General features: G+C 42.0%; 1 protein-coding gene across 1 annotated transcript in view; it reads right to left on the bottom strand.

Moving 5' to 3' along the window:
• Piezo2 (piezo type mechanosensitive ion channel component 2) overlaps nucleotides 1-17,294 on the bottom strand; it is a 285,223-nt gene extending 267,929 nt beyond the window's left edge. The window contains exons 1-2 of the mRNA XM_075971116.1: nucleotides 17,222-17,294; nucleotides 13,174-13,269 (exon numbers count right to left, since the gene is read on the bottom strand). Of these exons, the coding sequence (XP_075827231.1) occupies nucleotides 13,174-13,269; nucleotides 17,222-17,294 (169 nt within the window). The remainder of the gene's footprint in view (nucleotides 1-13,173; nucleotides 13,270-17,221) is intronic.
• Nucleotides 17,295-19,050: the final 1,756 nt, after the last annotated feature.

Raw genomic sequence — 19,050 nt, 5'->3', positions numbered from 1 at the left:
ATAGAGTTGGAAATGGATGCTTTAATATGCATATGTTCAGGACCAGAAATTGAAGGGGAGCCAGTAGGAGACAGGAAAAATGATGTAGAATAAGAATTTAGGGGCTTACTAAGTATGGCATTAGTGCCAGATGATCTCACAGAACATTCTAGAGTGGAACCATACAGAGTCATCCCAGGACTTGATAAGGGGATAGGATGGAACCTACAGTGACCATTCATGGAGATAGAAGCCATATCCACAAGCAGAAAGAGAGAGCCTGAGGTGAGGTGGACCCTTCCAGCTGAAACGCACACTCAGAGGAGCCTTCTGCTGCCAATCCCCCAGGCAGAGAGCCAATGCCTGCTTCATGATTGGTGAAGGATCTGGGCAAGCATACAGTAAGAGTAAGGACATTCGCACTGATAACCGGAGAAGAATTTGTCCAACTCCCCTTGCATTCAAACATTTTTCATTTTTCAGATAACACGTGTCCCCAGGAATGCTGTGACAAGGATGAAAAGGTTGATATTTGATGGTGACATTCATTTATACATTCCAAAGGAGCCCAGATTAAGAGCTGGACAGACTTTATGGAAGACAGAAAGAAAGACAACCCAAAGACTAAAGCCTGCATGTAGTCCTAAATGCATATTCCCACACTCGGGTTTTGTTCCTGTGAGGTCTGGGACTCTGGAATGGAATCCAGGGAAACTCTCATGAGTGTACAGCTGTTACAGCTTGGATTAGTGTCCTTAAGGGCTTGCCTGTTGAAAGCATGGTTTCTGGTCCACAGCACTATCTGGAGATGGTGTCAACTTTAGCAAGCAGGTATCTAGTCCAGGGACCACAGACCTTCCTGTTCCTCTCCCCTCCCTGCTTTCATTACTGAGCACTTTCTTCTACCATAGTCTCTCACCAAATGCTGCATTATCCCAAGGCCAAAAGAAACAAAACCAGCCAACCCTGGACGGAAACCTCTGAAACCACGAGCCAAGATAAACCTTTACTGATTATAAGTTGATTATTTCCGTTGGTTATTTCATCACAGTGGCAGAAAGCTGACTGCCATGACAAATCCTAATAGAAGCCATTGTGACGGATGTCACACGCCACCTTTTAAGATGTGATAGCCCTCGTTCTACGCTACCAGAGGATACTATGATGACCTGCTCTCAAATACTTGACAGAGTACATAGCGTTGGCAAACTCAAGTGTAGAAAATGAATATAAGCAAAATTAAGAACTGGATGAAGGAAAGAAGAGAAGGAGTCTTGCTACAGACTGAAAGAATGGTGGCTCCATTACCAAGTCATTTGCACAACACACTTCAGATGCTCAACACCCAATGAGCCAAAGTAAAAAAACAAATACACGCTTTATACCAGCATCTGTTCCTGCTTAATACCGACAACTTATACAAAACCGCTGTTTAGAGTTCAATCATTGTCTACTTAAGTGTTCTAATGTAAGAAGAGGGCACACATAATGTCTGCACTTCTACTGTTATTTTTTTATAGAGAAGCATACAGTAGGATAAGGAAGTTGCTACTGGATCTCCATCACTGCACTGTTCATATTAGAAGCACTCCTCAGTGAAACAACTTTTTAGACTGTCAGTTCGGGGCATTATTCGTTGGCTCTGTAAAGGTAAGGACTAAGGACAGATTGTGTAGAATACTTGCCTGGGTTCTAGCACGCACCTCGTCACCTGCTTGTCTTGTGATTATAGTTAACCTAGTCTTGAAAGTTCAGTGTAAGGTTTTATCTTGAGAGGTTATATCACATACATCCGTCCAAATCTAGGGACATGGATGTGTTAAAGAGATTGCACAATTAACACATCCATCCTGGCTAATGAACAAATTCAAACTTAGTCTTTCTGCAGGCTTCAAAGCAAGCTAGCTTAAAAGCTGAGAAAAAAAGAGGGGGAAAAAAGTATGTAAATAAATCACCTCCAGTAGAATATTCTTAAAGGGACAGTGAGTTTTTAAGTCAGGAGAGCCACAGTTCCTTCCTTGGTTTAGATTGGAAGTGTCCTCCCCCTCCCCCCCCGCCCCACCAAAGGCTTTTGAGAGGTGATTATGGGCTAACTCAGTCCATGGGGAACTAGGAGGTGGGATCCAGTTGGAGGAAGTAGTCACTGGGAGCACTGTCTTTGTAGTTTACATCTTAAAGTGCCCTGCCCTGCTGAACTCCAAGAGATAGGTATCATTCTCCACCTTAGCATTCACCATGTGAGGCTCTGTCTTACTCTGGGCACAAAGCACTGATGACAAAAGACTCGCAAATAACAACAACAAAAATCAGAAATCGTGAGGCAAAAGAAAGCATTCCTCTTTTAAAGCATTTCTCTCAGGTATCTGGCCACCACAAACCAAGAGACTTATCTACAGCTCTTTTTGCATCTTCTGAGCACACATCACAGCCTCTGGCTCATAGTCACCTGTGAAGCTGTGTCTTACCAACTCTATCTAGGAATACGTCAAGCGCTCAGTAGACATAGAAGGCAGAAAGCTGAAAATTTCAGTAGCTTGCCCAATGGTGCAGAGCCAACAGGTGACAGAGCTGTGTCCTGCTCACCATTGCACGTTGAGTGGGCCCCACGACGCCTGACCAGGAAATGTCTGTCGATAGCTAATGCATGGTAATTTGAAGGACAGATCAACAAACTGAAATCCCTTCAAATGAATAATACCTTGTAATAGAAATGGCAGGTTTTTCATAGATACCATTTGAGCCAAAGAAATGTTTGGGGCTCTAGGAATCTTTTCTGTAGTCACGCAATAACGTGCTATTTCCTGAACCAAGAATTATTTGCCTAAAAGCCTCTCTGATTTCCTGCGTGCTAAATTCACAATAATAGTGAGATAATAACCTCCTCCATTCTACAAAATGGCAGAAAACCTAAACATCCCATAATTGATTTTGAAAATGGAGACATGAACTTCCCTAACTAGTTTGGTTAGCATTTCTTTTGGTGGTGAGCTGATCTTATCGGCAATGAAACACCAAGTAATTTATCCAATTAAATATTTCCTTGCTTTTTGCTTTATTATGACATACGAAAACATTGTAATAATAAGGCTAATGTTCTTAAGACTATTTATAACAAAAACCAGATGCAGGAGTGTTTTAAAATATCTGCTACTATTTCCGTTCTGATGTCTAAACACGGCTTTACAAGTTACAGACCTCTTTGCCTCTTTAAGTAGGGGAACTGAACACCATTTTTCTTGTTTTCAGGGTGCTGCTAGTATTCTGGATAAGTGTAGCCTGGGCCGGAACCTTTGAATAAGATATTTTTGGAGTACGTGTTGGGGGGAATAATTTACAAGAGTAGCACAATTTCCTACTGAAGTCGGGCTCCTTTTCAGGGTTACATTAGTTAGGGTTGCTTTTCTTCTTGATCATTCTAAGATAACTCTGGCAAAAGTTTACAAGTCTTAACCAGAACTGCTGTGAATTTTACCTGCTCATGGTTGCTAACAGAACACAACAAAGCCCTTTCTTTTCTACCCCTCTGAAACCCTGCCTTCCAAGATGCTGCCAGAGATCCCACCAAGAAGAGAAAATATTGATAAAAATGCTATGGTGTAAATGCGAGTAAATGAATCAGAGGAATGGCTGTCTTGGTCCAAACTAAAATAAATGCGATTTATTCAAAAAAGAAAAGCTATTTAGAATTATTCCAAATGAGAACGTAAACAAAATGCCTCAAGCCACATATTTAAAACAACAACAAGAGAAAAAAAATCAAAAAAAAAAAAAACCTCTTCAGGTAAAACCTGCATAAACGGGCACTGCACAGTTCTTGTGTTATTCCCTTGGCAACTTTACTGGCATTGGCAAAGAACTAGGTTACTCAAGTCCCTGTAAGGCACCCGAAATCCCTGTATGTCATCCACCCCTGGGCATGAGGTTCCTATCGAAAGGTTTCAGGTGTGGGGTTCATCATCCTTTGGGTAAGAGTTATTAATGGTGTAGATAGACAGACAAACAGCATGGCAGGGCTCTGAGGCGAGTTGATGCCCACCCATGTGGCAGGGATAGGCTTCCTTTTTAGAAGTTTCCTAGGGAGAGGGGTTCATGTCTATAGCCAGCCGGTCTCTGAGTCCATGCTATCAGCATGGGGCAGGGGTACTGCCCTCCAGGGAAGCAAATGATGCTAGTGTGTGAACTAGAGGCTAGAGGAAAGTGAGGAGGGGGGCACATTTGGTCCAGATGAACCCAGTTTACAGACAGCAATATGACGTCATTAGTCCTCTGATGTCTTAGTGTCTGGTTAACTTGAATTCTGTAAACTTCCTTGGGGAAGGATCAGGGATCCAAACGTTCTCCAGGGATCCTTGAGATTCTGTTAGAGGACCAAAGACTCAGAGACAGGCTCTCGGTAGTTCTCATTTCCCTTATCACAGCTATGGTTATAGTGAGAGAGAAAGGCTGCAAGAGATGGGCGTGGCCAGTTTAGCCCCTGGTCCCAAGCCTAACACAAATCCCCATGCTGTCGCAGTGAGTAGGATCTTGCTCAAGAAGACTACCTTGTTCTTAGAAATACCTTCAGTAACGGCCAGCACTGTGTGTGACATCCGCACCTGATACATGAATTCATCACATGACGCTTTTAAGATGGTCTGCAGCAGAAACCAGCTAATGCTAAGACACGACGCTTCCTTCATCTGAAAACATCTCTTTTCAATGGACCCCAAAAGATAAACGAATCTCCTCCGAAAAGGATGAATAAAAGCCATCCATCACTTTAGACAGTGAGAACACATGTGAACAGAATGACTTACTGGAGAGCTAAGCAAGCAGATGTCGATTTCCAACGTACTGCAAATAGCACACTGCAGGTGGATGTGAGTCTCCTTCCCCGGACTGTGGGCGCGCACATTGCCGGCAGCACTAGAACCATCACTTACTAGTCAAGAGTGTCTGACATACAGCAAATGGTGATGACAGTTGCCCAAGTCACTAAGATCCTCCAGAAGAACACCTGTCCCCAGGAAAATATGAGCTGGACCTTGAGGACAGCGCTTGCCTTTTGTAGTTCTATAATCAAAGAGTGCGTCAGCACGCTACCTAGTCACCTGGACATCCCACCTAGCAACTTGTGAAATCACATTTATCCATCTGCACAAAGATCGTGACGATCATACACTTGTCGTGTGTATCAGCACTGTGACTCTCCCTCAGGTCAACATCGAACTGCCTCTTTCACAAGGAACAGTAACCTCCAGACACCGTGTTGGACTAAGCATTCTGTCCCTTCCTTTTGAAATCCACACGGCTCATTTAATAATCAGTTTTATCCCCATCCACTCCAAATGCTACCAAAGCCAGATTTATCTCACAGGGACAGCGGTTTGCCATGACAGTTTTCATTCCCCAGTCTCTTGCCAAGTGCCAAGGGGTACCCCGAAATCACCTTAGAAAAGTAACGGCATAGCTGGGGTTAAGTAGGCAGTTCTCCAAAAAGCAGTTACCCTAAAAGCTAGCGTTCAGCCAGCTACATAAAGCCCAGGGTGTGAAAAGGCCGCTCCAGTGAAATACCGCTCTTTCTTCACCTCTTCAATCTCCACAAAATTCAACACAGCGCCTGGTGGAGGACAGTCTCTTGATTAACATCTGCTGAAAGGCAAAGCCGGCCTCACTTAATGTGATGTGTTGTCTTACGTAATGTACACAAATGTCACCAGCCCACATCAATATCTGTGACGGCCCCCTTAAATAGACTCATAGTGTCTTTCCAGACCTGTGTGCTCAGAGCCAAACAAGCTATCAGCCAAGAGGCTCCACTAACTGACCAGGCCTCCTTCTTTCAAGACCCCGGAGGACTTTGCCCTGCCCAAGGCATGAGTCAGACACCATAGAGGGCAATAGCCAGACGGTGCACACAGTGTCCTGGGCCTGCTGCCAACCCACCTGGAACCAGCCTTCACCTGCAATATAGATCTGTAAGAATTATAGGGGTTTTTAACTTATTTATTTTATTTCATGTGCATGACTGTTGCCTACCTACATGTATGTGAACTGTTTATGTGCCTGGTGCCCTGAACAGGCAGAAGAGGGTATCAGATCTCCTGGAACTCAAGTTACAGATGGTTGTGACCCACTATGAGGGCACTGGGAATTGAACCCAGGTCCTTTGTGAGAATGAGTGCCCTAAATGGCTGAACCTTCTCTCCAGTACCATGGAAGAATATTTTTAGTAAAATAATATATCATTTAAGAGTTCAGTGTGAGAATTAAATTAACTGATGTATGCAAATAAAAGGTGTGCTTACTACACAGTGCTAATGGTTCTCTATTAACAGGCCAGTTAGCCCAAATATTATTAGATATCTAGGAGCAAAACATTAAAGACCCTCATAAATCACTTAACTCTTTGCTGTTATTTACAGAGAACTAATATAGTCTTTCAGTGAAGATTAACAAGCGAGAAGGATTTCTCCATGCCAGATGTTTGGATCCAGCTTTACTCTGACACTTTTACAGATATCGCTGAACTTCAAAATACTGAATTTATTGAGTACCTGAGCTGCCTTCTTTCGACCCAGATATTCTTTAGCACATATCTCCCATCTGAAAAAAGTGCCAGCCGCGTTGACCAGTACATTGTCCTTGGAATATACAGCATAAGAAACCTATTGTGTGTCTGCATGAAGGACTTAGAGCCTCCTAAATCTGAAACACTGGGCCATGTGTTACTAACTATTAATTAATTACACACTATAAAAGAATTTAATGGAGGCCTGTCTCAATCCTTAACCCAATGCACTCTGTTTATGAACAGCAAGAAAAGCCTCATTTCCTTTCCTCCAGTATTACATGCTTAAATAAAATGCCCATCATTGTAATTGGACACATAAAACATTTTAGCAGACTTGATGTCTTCAATTACTCATGACTGTCTGATTCTAATTAAATTGAAAACAGCAGTCCTATGGCCTGCCGTAGCCCAAGCTTCTGTTTCCAGAGGACCTGTGCATGCAATAAACTATTGTACAGCTTTTCTTTTACAAAGTCTATGGTGAGAGTAATTGTGTTCCTAAATGTTTCTTGAGCAGTAGACAGGTGAATTCATTCATTCTATAAGCATTGTTTGTTGCCTATAGTCCAGGCACAATAGTAAACATATCAGTGTATCCATGCTGTCTTGATGTTTATGCAAAGGAGGCCAAACACTACATAAAGTAGGATGAGACCTTCATGCCTAATGCTTTCTCAGTCTCCAGTGAACTTAATGGCAAAAGGTGTTTATTTGCAACCTATGGTTTTTCACTTAGTGGATGATACAAAAATAAAGTCGGAGAAGCTGGAAGAGTTTGCTATAGGGAAAGGGGCTTCAATGAGAAGACCCTGTGAACATGCAGGACACACTAGATGGTAAGGAGCTGCTGTTTGCGAAATCCAGAGTGAGAACACAGTATCAAGAGAAGTGGCTTGTGGCCGCAGAGGGAAACAGCTGTGAACTCGCTGTCTCTGTGTATCCTGAGTGCCTAGGACCAAGTATCCAAGCCCAGGAAATGTATAAAGAGACCTATTTGGCTCTGCCCCTAGTGGCTGGAAAGTCAAGACCATGTTTCTCATAGCTTCACGGGATCTGGTGACTACCTTTTTGGGGCATCACATGGCAAGAGAGAAGGACATGCACACCAGATCAGAACCATCCTTCTCCTCTGGAGCAGCTAGGAATGGTGAGACCTGACCCCACCTCACGACCTCATCCAATCCTAATCACCTCCATACATCAACAACATGTGAATTTGGAGATTAAATTTCCAGTGCATGAACTTTGGTGAATACAATTAAACTGTAGCAATCACAGTGGTCGTTTAAAGATGTTCTGCGTGTCTTTGGGGAGAGGTAAGGATTATAGAGGTAGGGGATAAACATGAATTGTCCTCCTGGAACTAAATGACAGTCACTTTGCCCAAAACAAAAATTAAAAGTAGTTAGCACTGGACCAAAGAACCCAAAGAGACTGATGTACAATGTAGGCTTTACCCGGATACTACCTATAATCACATACAGGGAGATGGCTCAGCCATGGCAGGAGCAGACCAGGCAGGTATGGGCAAGAGGATGAAGATCTTGACAAAGATGAACTTCTCAAACCCTGGTGCCGTTCTGGTTTCTACAGGCAATGGTACACATGGAAAGTGACCTAGTTTAAAATAATATTCATAATTTTTATTTCTACACTGACTGGTCTAAGGAATGTTGGAGTGCTCAAGTCTCCAGGGAAGTGCTACTGCCGGCAACTCTGCAAAATGCTTAGCGCTTCACCCAGGCACGGGGAAGTCTCAGCCCATAGAGGGATATTGAGGAACCATCCAGAGAAAAAGATACGAATGCACATCTAGGGTTTCCAAGTCCAAGTATTACCAAGAATTGGTGGAACCAATAACTTCATAGGCATTAGTGTGGATAAAAATTAAGACTGGTTCACAGCACGGTAAATCCAAGTGGGAATAGCACAAGACAGCTTTGTTAGGGAAGTGAGGAAAGAGGTTTCTAAGCACGTGGCAATTGAAATGAATCTATGTATGAAAAATGGCCATAATTCAAAATCCAGAGAAATGCATTACAGGCAGAGAGAACTATACAGCACAGCACAATATCCATTTGTGCCACAGTAAGAAAATAACTGAAACTATGCATTTTATAAAAATAGAGATTGTTTTCTTACAGTTCTGGAAGCCATGACGTCCAAGAGCATGACACACACATGTGGTCATGCCTATATGGTGTAGAGTTACACTGTAGAGGACATGTATGAGACAGATCCATCCTTCTAGAAGGCCCACCATAATGCCCTTTATTCACGTGTGAGTGTGGGGCCCTCATTACCAGTCCTTTTAAAATATTTCCACTTTCTGCTCTATTACCAAGGCAACTGTATTTCGGCTTGAACTCTGGAGAAGGTATTTAAATTGTGATATACAAATTTGGCAATGTAGAGCCACATACAGGACCAGTGAACTAGTTCAGTTCAGTGGTTAAGAGCACTTGCTCTGGCAGGGGACCTGGCTTCAATTTCCATAATCCACATAGCAGCTCAAAATCATCCACAACTCCAGTTCCAAGGGTTCTGATGACTTCTGATCTCCACGGGTATCGAACATGCACATAGTGCACAGGCATACATGCAGACAAAACGCTTATAGAAGAAATAAAGAAATTTTTTAAAAATTAAAAATACATGATTCTATAGCAATATCTGTGGAATGAATTTACACTTTGCTCAGACTTCTATCTATTCATTGGTCCTCATTGAGCCTAATAACCCTAACCAGTGTGGATATCTATACGTTAAGGGGAAAACTTAGACGCATGAATTGGTACCCAGTTGAGTTCATCAAAGGCTGTGCCATACACTAGTGTCTGCATTCTTGGACTTTAGCGCTGGCATCATCGTCATGTCTCGTCTGCAGCTTCCACATGGACTCCTCTGCCGAGTGCCCAGCCCTCCAGCCTCACCTGTGTCCGCTAAGTGAACATCTACAACAATATGCCCAGAACCTGAGATCCAGCTTAACTTGCACAGTGAGAGCATGACTCGGCAGTGTACCTGAAGCCACATCTGGCAGGGAGCTGGGAAAACAGAACTGCACAGAGAAGAAGGTGGACAGGGATGGCTGGAGCTGCCATTCTCCCCCCCCCCCCCCCGAAGACTACCCAACCTTCAGGACTGGAAACACATACTGGATGACCATTGGAGCCAGGCTACGCTGGTCAGGGGGAGGAGTCTATGTAAGGTGGCTTCCGTCAGACTTCTCAATGGGTCTTAATGCCCTCATTGGGCCTGTGTGTTGAGGTATAGTCCTGGTAGGCACTACTGGGAGGAAGGAGGGACCCTTCTGAGAGGTAGATATATGTGACAGGCCATCAAACGATTGGGCACATGCCCTCAGAGGGGACTGTGAGATCCCAGGCTTATCTCTTGCTCTCTTTTTGTTGGATCCCAGCCGTGAAGTTTCCTCTGCCGCGGTCCCTGAGACAGTATGCTGCCTCTCTTCAGGACCAAGTGCAATGAATCCTCTGGCCACTGACTAAAATCTCTAAATTACTAATCCCGTCTGCAAGCCTTTCTTTTTTGTAAAACGACTATCCTTGGGCTTGGTTATAGTGGCAGACGGACATCAGCAACACTAGGAAGAGACTACTGTGAACTGTCCCCCGAAGGTCTTTAGACAGCAAGGAAAGAGGCTCTGCCATCTTAAGGAAAAACTCATTTACAACAAAGTATCTACTATGCAAGGCATTTCAGAAGAGAATCTGACAAAATAGGAGGCCTCTAGAGAAACATATTCTGTGAGAACAGTTGAGAACTCCCATCCTGGAGGAACCAGGCATATCCAGCCAAGTTAAAAATGGACGCTTGGTTGATGGTTCGTTCTGTGTCACCAGAACATTCTCCCTGGGTTCCTGGTTTTCTTTTCACCTTTAATGAACTTCCTTATTAAATTTTCTTTTTAAAAAATACCTAGAGTCATTTCTGCTTTAGGAAAGAACTCCAAAATATTCGGTCCTATGGAGATAATCACACATTTAACGATCTCAGCCGTTTAATGAAGTGCTTAGCCTTCCACAAACCCTTCACAATATTACTGGAAGGTGACCTCTGATCTCTTTTAACTCATTGTTGCTTTAGGCAGGAAGCATGCCCAGGGAGTGCAGGAAAGGACAGTCCAGTCTGTCCTGAGACTATCTAACAACACTTTAGAGCAGCGCTGCTCAACCTTCCTAAGGCTGCGATCCTCTGATACAGCTCCTCCATTGCGGTGACCGCCCCAACCATGGAACTTAATAACTGTAATTTTGCCACTGTTATGAGTCATGATGTAAGTATCTGATATACAGGATATCTGATATGTGACCTCTGTGAAAGGAGGTCACAACCCACAGGTTGAGAACCACTGCATTAGTGTCCCCAGTGGGAAGGGAGCTGCCACGTAAAGGACCATGTGCTGCAGAAGGTGCCCCTAACTACTGCTGCCATGTGCTTCACCACTCCCCAAAACTCTTTATTTCAACTCAAGACTCAATTCTGTAAGACTTACAATTCTCCGACTGCATTTCATTTCTAGCTCAGTGTGCCTGTCAAAAAGAATCTGGCAAAAGACAATGCTTGCATCAGCTCCTGGGGCCAATTCAACTTTACACATGGATTTGGACATAGTGTTTCTGGGAGGTACACTGCAGAGCTTGCTTGGCCAATGTTGGATAATTCCTGAGATGTGGTTATGAACTCAAACATTCACAGCTCAGTGCGTTTGAGCCTACATCTGTCCTGAAAGGCCCTGTTACTCCTGTGACAGGTACATGGACTCCTAGCATAACCTCATATGACCTAGGAATGTCTCTCCACTTTGCCTTTACACAAGGCCCCTAAACGTGCATGGATTTTTGAGTCTTACAGATCATAAAAAAAAAATCATGCAGGTTACATAAACAAACAAAAAGATTAGGTTATGTTAACATCAGTCACGTTTCCTGGTGCTGAGATGCAGGAAAGGGGAAGACAAAACACCCGGATGCTGCTTCCTGGTACTGGTTTAGGAATTTCCTAAAGAACCTGCTCTGTTAAGACCAGAAGCGGCAGACACCTGTGTTCCTCTTTGTGCACTGACATTGTAACTTTTCATTCACAGGATATGTCTGCACCTGTGGAGGATTTGTAGTTTTGGATTCTATGTCATATATACCTCCTTCCTGACAGTCACAGGGCTCAGTGTACTGGGCTTTGCCCAGTGAATACCTCTAAAATTGTTACAGATTCCTGAGTATTGACTGAGGGGAGGGGAGGGCTGTCACAATAGTATGAAAGGTATTCCAGTTACCTGATCTCCAGATAGAGCAGGAGCCTATGTCATGTAGAATAGGAGCAGCAAAGAACTCAACTGAACATATAAAAGTGCTCATTTTGAACGCACTGTGTTCTGCAGGCTCACAAAACCTTTCTTTGCAGCACGTGCCTCAAGTTCCAGAACGGGAGTTGCCTGAACATGATAATCTTTTCTCAGGGCCAAAAATCCTTTGTTGAACTCTTTAGAGCAAGGTTACAGTGGATGGAGCTCCATCAACACTGAATTTGCTGCTTGATAAGGATTTGCATAAACTCAGCTTCTCTTAATTTGGTCTATTAAGCATGTGAATAATTCAGAGCTATCGTGACTGGAAGGAAAATCGGTGTAGCGTCCGTAGCTCTAACTTCTAGAATGACTGTGCAAAGCATTATTAAATTCCCTGACCAGGGAGAAGGAGAAATATGAAGCTGTTTGCTGTTCTTTGCACACCATGGTCTTTGCCATTTCTCCTGAAGAGCCAGCCCATCAGTAAAAAGGGGGTCACCCCAAATGGCCTTTCCCACATCACTGAAGGTCAGGACAAGCCCAGTTGCCTTTTCCTGTCATGGAAATACACAGCCGTTTCTCTCACCTGCAACATTTGGCATGGGCCTTATGGCTTGTAATGCTACGCATTGTGAAAATAGTATATTTAATCCAGCTTGAGGGAGCTTTGTTTTTGTATTTGTGGAAGACCTTCAGTAAGTGCGAGCACAAACCAGAATGTGCTAGCTAATTAGACTCCCGCAAAACCATCACTGTTCTTTTCTCTGCCTCGCAGAGCAATGAGCAAGGATCTAAAGCTTCACAGGAACCTGCTCTGGGTGCTCTCTGCAACACAGCTCTGCTTTCACTGTGCACTTGATGGATATGTTAAAAAAAATCACAACTGATGTAGAAGCAAGAAACAGCAGAAAACCAGGCTTCCACCCAGTTCTCCCACTGGAAGCCTTCAATGGGCCAGATGTTGCTCTGCTCTTTCCAATGCCCAGATTCTCCCCAACAACACAATATCCAGATGCACACGCCAGTTTTGCCATACCACATGCCTTGGTTTTATTGACCGCACTCTGAGATAGTTTTCACAAACCACAGAATTCCAGACTTGCTTAGTAAGGTTCCTGACTCAGTAAGGAATTCCCATAGGGAGAATAGCTGTGAAAGTAACAAAGGGCCGTGCAACTTTGTTCTATTCTACCTGATAGTGATTACAACGCTGGACCCACCCCCACCCCTGCTGCCCAGATAATAGCCTCCTCCCTGAAGAAAGATAAACCCAGGGAGTCCAGAAGCATAACCAAGCCATGGAACTGTGCTGTGGCATCATAGAGTCTCTTACCTTGCATCGTTGCTTTGGTTGGTTCTGAGAACAGAGGAATGAGCAAGAGGTAGATAAGGTAGACAAAGGAGAGCCCATTGTATCGGAATGCACACGCTGTGATAGGGAAGAGAAAAGAGAGGACAATGGTATTAATAACCACAGGCCAACACAACAGCTGCATGGGCAATGGTTTCAAAAATCACATGGCTTCTCTCTCTAAACAGGCAAGTCAATCTCAAAGCAATAAATAGTGTTCTGTGTTCACCATTGTATTGAGTATGGTGTGAAACAAAATAAATAAAATACCTAGTCTCTGTTCTTAAATTCTAAGAATGAATTTAACAGAATAACTCCATTAAAATTAGTAATAATGACTTGTTCATAAGTACACAATATCAAAATATGTTAAAGACAGAAAGCATGAGAGGATGATGTTTTTACTGACAAATGAAGCCACATTGTTATTGGGCTTAAAATTGACTGTCCTGCTATGTTCTCCATGAATTTAACTGTATCCATAAAGCAAAAGCCTACAGTCTATTTGCCAAAGAGGAAAAGAAAAACATGAAAAATCAAAGAAAAATGATGAAATCATAAAAAGACAGTAGCAAGAGTGGATGACAGAACAGGAGCTTCCCTAAAACACCTGGAAAACAATAATGAAATCACAACAGTCATCTTACCTGTCAACAGTGACCTTAATCTTCAGTGCATTACACTCTCTAGACAAAAGATAGGGGGCAGCGGCTCTAGGCAGAGGAACACTCGACAAGGGAGCAGAGCAGGGAGGCTAACTACAGATCTCCACCCTCTTGTTTCTCCTCCAAATCCAATCCCCCAGTCTCGTCTTCAACTCTGTGGCAGTTCACCTGCTGAGACCTGCCCTCTCTCTCAGCCCCTGTCTCAAGTGGATCACACAGATCTTCCTCCCAACCCTTCCTTCTCTCCACCCATGTCTTTATCACAGCCCCCAGTTCCAGCAGGCATTCCCTGGGAAACCACAGTCCACTCCAGTCAGGGAATCAGGGAAGCTCTTCACTCTGCCTCAGCTCCTCCAAATTCAATCTCAAATCTCATGCCCAGCTCTGTGTTAGAACACTTGTTGTGGCCTCTCCTCACTCTCTACCCCATTCCTTGGGGACCAAGCATGTATTGGTGGAACAACCTGCTTCCTCCCTCCTAAGGGCTCCCTCAGCACCGGCTCCTAGTCCATCCCCATTCCTAAGAGTCAGCTCCCAATACCTAGAAATACATTTTACCCAGATCTCCCAGTGACCACGCATAGCAGAATCCTAGAAGAGTTCCCTACCAAGCAACACAAAGCCACCACACGGTCCTAAGAAATAAAGAGGGTGACAGAAACCAAGGAATAAAACAACCACCCAACGAAGACAAGATCAAACAACACCACCTAGAACTACAATTAGAAGCCTAGACGCCAGGGTAAAAACAATCAATAACAACCAGAACAATATGTCTTCATTGGAGCTCAGCAAACCTACAACCGTAGGCCCTGAGAATTGCAACACAGCTGAAGAACAGGACAAAGACCTTAAAATAGCCTTTATGAATATGACAAAGGTCCTTAAAGAGGAGATTAATAATTCTCTTAAAGAAAGCTATAAAACTACAAGCCAACAGTGGAAGAAAATGAATAAAACAGTTCAAGACCTGACCTGAAAGCATAAACAGAATCAGTAAGGAAAACCCAAAACTGGGGCCTGAAGAGGGAAATCTGGAAATGAAAAGTTTAGAAAATTGAAACGAAACCTCAGAGAAAAGTTTCACCAACATATTAAAAGAGAAGAAGCGAGAATCTCAGGTACTGAAGACACTATAGAAGAAATGGATACCTAAGTCAAAGAAAATACTAAATCTACAAACATCCTAGCATTAAACATTCAGGAGAGCACTATGAAAAGATCAAACCTATGAATAATAAGAATAGAGGAAGGAGAAGAAACCCATGTTAAAGGCACAGAAAATATTTTCAACAAAATCATAGAAAATTTCCCCTAACCTAAAGGAGATGTCTATCAAAGTATAAGAAGCACACAGAAAAAAAATAGACTGAACCAGAAAAGAAATTTCCTGGAACATAATAATCAAACCACTAAATGTAAAAAAGAAAATATTAAAGATGCAAGGGGAAAATACCAAGTATCATATAAAGACACACCTATGAGAATACTACCTGATATCTCAATGAAGATTCTAAAGCTAGAAGGACCTAGACAGATGTGCTGTAGACTCCATAGGAGACCCAGCAAATCATCCAATCACCATAGTTAGAAAAATAATATAATCCATGGTAAAACCAAATTTAAGCAATATCTATCTTCAAACTCAGCCCTATGCAGGGCACTAGAAGGAAAATTCCAGACTAAAGAGTTTAGCTGCACCCAAGGAAACACAGGTAATAAATAATCCAGGCCATCAAATCAGAAGAGGAGAACACACACACACACATACACAAAATTACCACCACCACCACCAACAACAACAACAAAATAACAGGAATCAAAAAAAAAAAAAACTGCTTATTGATAGCTGTCAACATCCATGGTATGTCCCCCAATAAAAAGACATGCACTAACAAATAGTCACAAAAGCAATATCCATCTGGTGCATATAATAAACACATCTTGACATCATGGATAGAATTCATCTTAGGGTAAAAGAACGTAAATTGAAACTACAAGCAAATGCACCTAAGAAGCAAGCTGATATAGCCATTTTAACACATGACAAATTAGATCAAACCAAAACTAATCATAAGACACAGGGAAGGACACTACATATTCTTCAGAGAAAAAAATCCACCAAGAGAACACTGCAGTTCTTAACATATATGCAACAAACAGAAGGGAACCCAAATTCATTAAGGAAATATTACTACAGCTTAAATCATGCACTGATCCTTACACACTGATAGTGGGAGACTTCAACACTTCACTCTCTCCAATAAACAGGTCATATAGACAAAGACTGAATGGAGAGATGCTGTTTATAAATGAAACCACAGAAAAATTCAACAAAGAAAGAATTACAGACCAATTTCCCTTATGAACATAGATGGAAAAATAGTCAATAAAATACTTGGAAACTGAGCCCAAGAACATCTCAAAAATATCATCTACTGTGACCAAGTAGGTTTCATCCCAGAGTTGCAGGATGGTTCAACATATGTAATCAATAAATATACTCCACCATATAAACAAACTGAAAGACCATACCCCATAATCATTTCATCAGATGCAGAAAAGGCCTTCGACAAAATCCAAAACCCTTCCTTATAAAAGTCCTGGAAAGATGGAGGATGCAAGGGATATACCTCAACCTAAAAAGGCAGTCTACAGCAAGCTCATAGCCAACATCGACTTAACCAGACAGAAACTCAAAGCAATTCCACTAAAATCAGAAACAAGACAAGGTTGCTCACACTCTCCATACCTCAATACAGTGCTTGAAGTTTAAGCTAGAGCAACAAGAAAACTGAAGGAGATCAAGGGGATACAAATTGGAAGAGAAGAATTTTAGGTATCTTTATTTGTGAATGATATGATAATATACAAAAGTGACTCTAAAAATTTCACTGGGAAATTCCCACAGCTAATAAACACTTTAAGAAAAGTAGCGGAATACAAAATAAACTTCCAAATATAAGTAGCCTTCTTATAAACAAATGGAAAATGGAATACATAAAAAAATCTGGGAAACAACACCCTTCACAATAGCCTCAAAAAAGTATAAAACATCTTGGGATAACTTTAACTAAGCAAGTGAAAGATTTTTATGATAAAAACTTTAAGATACTGAGAAAATTGAAGAAGCCATTATATCAGAAGGTGGAAAGATTCCCCATGCTAATAAATTGGTAGGATTATTATAGTAAAAATATCCATCCTACCAAACGCAATCTACAGAGTCAATGTAATCACCATCAAAATTTCAACAAAATTCCTTACAGGTCTTGAAGGACAATTTTCAGCTTCATAAGGAAACACAAAAAATGAAGAAAACTAAAAACAATTTTGAATAATCAAAAAACTGCTAGAGGTCTCACCATCCCCAACCTCAAATTGTACCACAGAGCTATAGTAATAGAAACAGCATGGTGGTGGCATAAAAACAGACATGCTGATCAGCAGAACCTACCTGACGACAGACACATAAATCCATACACCTATGGACACTTGATTATTGATAAAGAAATCTGGAAATATGATACTACCTTCAACAAATGGTACCAGTCAAACTTGATGTTGGTATGTAGAAGATTGTAAATAGATCCATACTAATCACTCCGCACCAAACTCAGTTCCAAATGAAATGGAATTCCCAATATAAAACCAGATACACTGAACCTGATAGAAGAAAGAGTGGGGAATAGGCTTGAGCTCATTGGCACGGTAAAAGACTTCCTAACACTGTTAGCACAGGTCCTGAGATCAACAATTGATAAATGGGACCTCATGAAACTGAAGAGCTTCTGTAAGGCAAAGGACACTGTCATTTGAACAAAGTGACAGCCTACAGAATGGAAAAAGAATTTTACCAACAGCATATCTGATAGAGGGCTATTATTCAAAATTGATATAAAGAGCTCAAGAACTAGGTATCAAGAAAACAACTCAATTTAAAAATGGGGTACAGATCTAGGCAGAGAATTTGCAATAGAGGAAATTTAAATAGCTGAGAAACATTTAAAGAAATGTGTAATAGCCTTAGCCATTGGAGATGCAAATCAAAACTACTTTGAAAATTAATCTCATATCCATCACAATGTCTAAGATCAATAAAGCAAATGCCAGCTTACACTGGCAAGGATGTACAGTAAGGCAAACACTACCCATTACTGGTGGGAATGCAAACTTGTACAGGCACTATGTAAATCAGCATGGTGGCTCCTCAGAAAGTGGGAATCGATCTACCTCAAGATCAAGGTATACCACTCATGGGCATATACCCAAAGGTCACTTCATCCTACCAGAGACACTTGCTCAACCATGTTCATTACTGCTCTATTCTTAATAACCAAAACTTAGAAACAACCCAGATGTCCCTCAGCAGAGAAATGGTTAAAAAATATGTGGTACCTTTAGACAATGGGATATTACTCAGCCATTAAAAAAAATTAAATTCATAGACAAATGGATGGAACTATTAAAAAATTATCTTGTGTGAGGTAAAGCAGACCCAGAAAGACAAATATGATCAGTGCCTTGCTCAGCCATCATCAGAGAGGTCTCCTTCAGCAGATGGGAACACATACAGAGACCCACACCCAGATAATACACAGAGAATGAGAAACTTCAAACACTCAGCCGTAAACTTAATGTCTGCATTAAATCCCCTCCCCAGACCCTCAGGACTCAGAAAACCCTGCAGAAGCGGGAGCAGAAAGAGTGCAAGAGCCAGAAGGGATGGAGAATACCAAGGGAAGAAAGCCTTTTAAATCAACCTGCTCGACACACATCTGAGCTCACAGAGTCTAAGGCAGGATGCCCAAGGCCCGGGTGGATCTACACCAGATAGGGTCCTAGAGTTGACGTCTGCTAGAGGTGGACATCTGATTCTTATCCCTATCTCTACCTGATAACTACTTGCAAATGACAGTTCAGTTTTCTCTGAGGGTGTCACACTGGGAAAACAGACTACTCTATGTCCAGCAGTAGATGGCCAACAGAAAAATGAACTCAATGGTACCTTGAAACTTCCTTGTCTCATAACATCATGCAAGGACATTATTATTATTATTATTATTATTATTATTATTATTATTATTTTTTTTTTTACATTATAGATCCTTTGCATATGTATTATGGCTTCCAGTTTAGTGTTTTTATGGGATACATGAGTGTACAAAGAACTAGATCTACACGTTTATATCTA

The sequence above is a fragment of the Microtus pennsylvanicus genome, chromosome 4 (assembly GCF_037038515.1).
Source record: "Microtus pennsylvanicus isolate mMicPen1 chromosome 4, mMicPen1.hap1, whole genome shotgun sequence".
NCBI classification, from domain to species: domain Eukaryota; kingdom Metazoa; phylum Chordata; class Mammalia; order Rodentia; family Cricetidae; genus Microtus; species Microtus pennsylvanicus.
Note: the sequence above shows the minus strand (reverse complement) of the source record. Positions and strands in the feature narration are given on the sequence as shown.